Source organism: Delphinapterus leucas, chromosome 4 (assembly GCF_059928025.1).
Source record: "Delphinapterus leucas isolate spDelLeu-1000000601 "Yukka" chromosome 4, BTC_Dleu_Yukka2, whole genome shotgun sequence".
NCBI lineage: Eukaryota > Metazoa > Chordata > Mammalia > Artiodactyla > Monodontidae > Delphinapterus > Delphinapterus leucas.
Genome location: NC_143132.1, coordinates 130,262,465 through 130,266,723, shown reverse-complemented (window position 1 = coordinate 130,266,723; position 4,259 = coordinate 130,262,465). Strand labels below are relative to the sequence as shown.

Here is a 4,259-nt window from a genome sequence, read left to right as displayed (position 1 = left end):
AATCAACTATACTTCAAAAAAACAAAAGAAAAAGAAAGGGATGACCCTATTGACTATACCAGTCAATCTGGATATATTACTTGAAGTAATATCCAATAAAAAATATTAAGGAGGGACTTCCCTGGTGGTGCAATGGTTAAGAATCCGTCTGCCAATGCAGGGGACACGGGTTTGAGCCCTGGTCTGGGAAGATCCCACAAGCCACGGAGCAGCTAAGCCCGTGCACCACAACTACTGAGCCTGTGCTCTGGAGCCCGCGAGCCACAACTACTGAAGCCTGCGTGCCACAACTACTGAAGCCCACACGCCAAGAGCCCATGCTCCCCAACAAGAGAAGCCACCGCAGTGAGAAGCCCGCACACCACAACGAAGAGCAGTCCCTGCTCATCGCAACTAGAGAAAGCCCGCACACAGCAATGAAGACCCAACGCAGCCAAAAATAAATGAATAAAAATAAATAAATAAATTTATTTTTTAAAAAGATTAAGGAAAAATAAGATGTAAGAGGCTTGTGAAAAAAAAAAGAGACATACTCTCATTATTTCGAGAGATCTTTATCAGTCAAGCAAGAGAATGTACAGAGAAGTGGTTACAGAAATTAAGTAATTTTGCTGGATATCAGACCAATATAAGAGCAAATTATTTCTATATGCTAGTAGTAATGTACAAAACCTATTTGGGATCTTAGAAGTATAAAACACAGAATCTTTAGAATTACAAACTCTTCCAGGACAAGAGAAATATATTAAAAGCATGTAAGAAGAATGGAGAACAGTTGGCTCTTTTGGGAAAATATCACCCCAAACCCAGCAATAAAGTTAAACCATTTGCCAACCTGCTCATTCAAAAAGAGGAGGGCGCCTGATCATTGTTCCCCATCCTGTGTTCTGTATCCAACAAAGATCTGTCCACATACAACTACTGGCTAGATTCCCCCAAAGGGGCTAGAGCTGCCATCCAGAAAAGGTCAAACTGGGTAGAGGGTTGTTGTAAACTAGTATGGACACTAGGTCCAAAACCCTGTAAACAAAACAAATTTAGCAATTACTCTATTAAGGGGGTTGGGGGGAACAGGGGTATGGGCAGTGGTAGGGTGCCCGGAAAAGGAGGGCTTTTTAGAGAAAAGTGCTTAGGTTTGAAGCGAATGGGAGGAGGGTAGAGCTGCGTAAGGGTGCCCTCCCTAGAGAAAATCTAAGGAGCAGTCTGGCTGTCGGAAAGCAGACTGTATTTCAAGCGGCTTTTCTTTGCCCGGGTGAGCTTCCTTTCAGGTGTTTTAGTCAGTCACTGATCAGAATTCTGCAGTGCAGCCTGCATCCATAAAGCAACTGTTCGTGTGATTCTTACGGTGTGTGCAAGGTACACACAGCCAATATCAGAAGACTCTCTCCTGGTCCCCGCTGAGTTGGCCAGGAATTGTGGGAGGCAGTTGATTAAGGGAACAGGCATTTCCGGATCTTGCGTGGAGGACCATGAGGGCGCTGGGGACGCTGGTGAGGACCTGGACTTGGAGAGGGAGGTAGAGGTTGGAGTGGTGAGTCAGGGAAGGGCTCTGGAAGGTGCAAGTCCAGGATGTCGTCGTGGTGAGGAGAGCGTCTCTCTGGACTAGTGTTGGGGGCCCGAGGGGACGGCTCTGAGGCTTGGCCCAACAGGTGGAAGCCAGACATGCATCCAGCCGAGGGGCGGAGCCCAGCGACTGAGACTGCAGCAGCATCTGTCCCAGCCGGCAGGAAGTCGGCGTCAGCATCCGCATCCTCCTCGTTGACCTCTTCTTGGCAGGAGATCTCTGGGACAGCTGCGCACAAGAATCCCGGCTCCGGAACCATGTACTCCCCGGGAGGGCTCCGGAAAGCGCCCCGTCCCAGGCCCTGTCCCCACGGGCCTTCCACGCCCGGGCCCAGGAGGGCCTCAGGGACCAGCATGAGGATGTGATCTCCGAGAGACACTTGCAGCACGGACATTGGCTCGGGCTCCAGCAGCAGGTCGACGTCGTCCAGGGGCACGTGCAGGGCACAGCCGGCGGGCAGGACCACCACGAAGATGAGCGTGTCCACGGTCGGGGGCCAGGTCAGGTTGTCCAGGCTGGGCGCCGCCCTGGACTTGGACTCGGGGCCCGCGGGCTCCTCCGTTCGCCGGCGCTTGGCAGGGCCCGGTCCTCCGGGATGCGGTCCCCACCGGTCCGCAGGGGAAGCGCTGGGGCTGCGGGACCGGCTGCCCATCTTCTCAATGTGGCCGCGGGCCTGGGGCCTGGCAGAAGGCGAGGAAGGGCTGGGTCCTGCAGGCAGTGACAGATCGGTTTGACAGGTGAGGCCGAAGCAGGGCGGTTGGGCGCAGGACTGCGGGACGAGGGAGGAGCCTTCGGAGCTCTGGGGGTGCCTCTCGGGATCCCTCAGTCCTGGCTTCTAGGGGAGCTGCTGGGCTCGGCTTTGCTTGTGTGAATCTTCAGGCCCTCACGTGGACTGGTTTGCGCAGGAGTGGGCCGAGGATGTTGGGAGCGACGCCAGCGGAACCTGAGTCGCAAAGCATCCTCACGCTAAGCCCCGCCCCTTCCTAGGCTCCGCCCCTAGAAGTGGAGGCCTCTGTGTTGCCCAGTAGCCCCGGCTGTGGTGGGTAGTTTACTCTAGAGAAATACTTCCATAGGCCTCAAGGGGGCGGAGCAATCGTGCCGCTCTAGGACTAGGCTTCCTGGGTCGAGTTCCTGGCTTTGCTTGCGTTGACCTCAGATACGGAAAGCCTGAACCGGAAAACTGATTCAAGTTCAAGTCCCACCAGTGGAGCGCTGCACCAGGAGATGCAGATGAGATGTAGTTCCCTCGTCCCCTGAGACCTCGCCCTGGAAGTGACCTTTTAACTCCTTTTGGTCCAACAGTGAGGTGAATTTTTGGATGACATCCTTAAGCCTCTCCTTGCCTGTGATGTCAATGACTGTCAGATCCCTGAAGGTGGTTGCCAAGAGAAGGTGTGGCTCGACTGCCTCACCAGTGTTAATAGGAGAAAACATCCAATAATAATTCTGGAATAGGTAATACTTTCATATGGTTTCAGAGGAAGGTGAAACATCTCCCTCCCTGTCCTTTAACCACGTGATTGTTCACTTTGGCCCTTTTTACAAAATAGCTTATATGTTCTCATTTTGAGGGCCACATAGCATTCCTTTGTACTGAATTCCATTTAAATCAGGCTTCTCTCGATGGGTGTTCAAGCTAGTGATTTGTGAAATGGCAGACACTGGCCTTCTCTAGCCAATTGGTGTAAAATGCAGATTCTTTGCCGCATCCCAGAACCACTGCTCAGAACGCCTGGAGTCATGGGCGTAGGAATTCTCCTTAAGCACCTCCACAAAGATTCTGTTTTGTGAGGAAGTTTAAGATCACTGCATTTGTTTTCATGCAGCATTTGAGGGGTTCAGGAATAGGGCGGTTTATGGTTGAGGTCACATCCCAGCCTGTTAGTGACAGTCATGAAGGGAACTCAAACTTCCTGGGCCTGCCTTGAGGGGTTTCCCCTACACTCCTGGCCTGCATCCGCTCTCCTGGCTGCACTTCCGGTGTTTCAGCCACGGGCCAAGAAATTCCCCTGCTTATGTCAGGATGCTGGCTGGGGGAACTTACAGGGGCTGTACACTGGCATAGCGGGCCCTGCCAGGAACCTGAGTTCTCATGGGGTGAATGTGGATGCCACTGGCACCTTCCTCTATGTTCCCAGGTGATGGGAGCCGTTGCTGTGCGCCTGTTGTTTGGACAGAGGGCGGGGTGGGGAGATGTTGGGGAGCTTTCAGGAAACAACTACTTTTGTCCTGGCGAGTTCTGTTGGCGAAGCTTGAATATCCCATGGTCGGGGAATGTTCAGTGGGGGCTCCGTTCAGGAGAGTGAGTGTGAACATGCTCTGTTTTAGGGGCCAGAAGGAGGAACCCAAACTTGGCCAGGATACAGGGTGGGGCTCGGGGCTGTTGGCCTGGCCAGGGATTGGGCCCTGAAGGTGGTGGCTCCCGTCCTAGCCTGGTGCCATCTCTTGTCCACGGCTCTCCTGACCTCAGTAGTCTCACATCTGGGCTCATCATTGTCCTGGGCCCTGTGAATCCTCACTGTGAGCTCCCCTCCCAAGGGAATGTGGTCCTGTCCTGAGACAAAGGTAGTTACCATGGGCCTGGCATAGTCGCACCTGATTTCCTCCTCTGGTCAGCCCCTTTCTTTCTTTCCTTCTTTCTTTCTTTTTTTTTTAATTGGCCGTGCGGCGAGGCCTGCTGGGATCTTACTTCCCC

At 53.1% G+C, this 4,259-nt stretch overlaps 1 protein-coding gene across 1 annotated transcript; it reads right to left on the bottom strand.

Annotated features, from left to right (window-relative positions):
* Window positions 1-231: 231 nt before the first annotated feature.
* On the bottom strand, window positions 232-3,401 carry LOC149749436 (proline-rich protein 23C-like). Its single transcript, XM_089911076.1, has one exon. It carries the CDS (start codon window positions 2,214-2,216, stop codon window positions 1,431-1,433), a length of 786 nt encoding a protein of 261 aa, XP_089767202.1. The 5' UTR covers window positions 2,217-3,401; the 3' UTR covers window positions 232-1,430.
* Window positions 3,402-4,259: the final 858 nt, after the last annotated feature.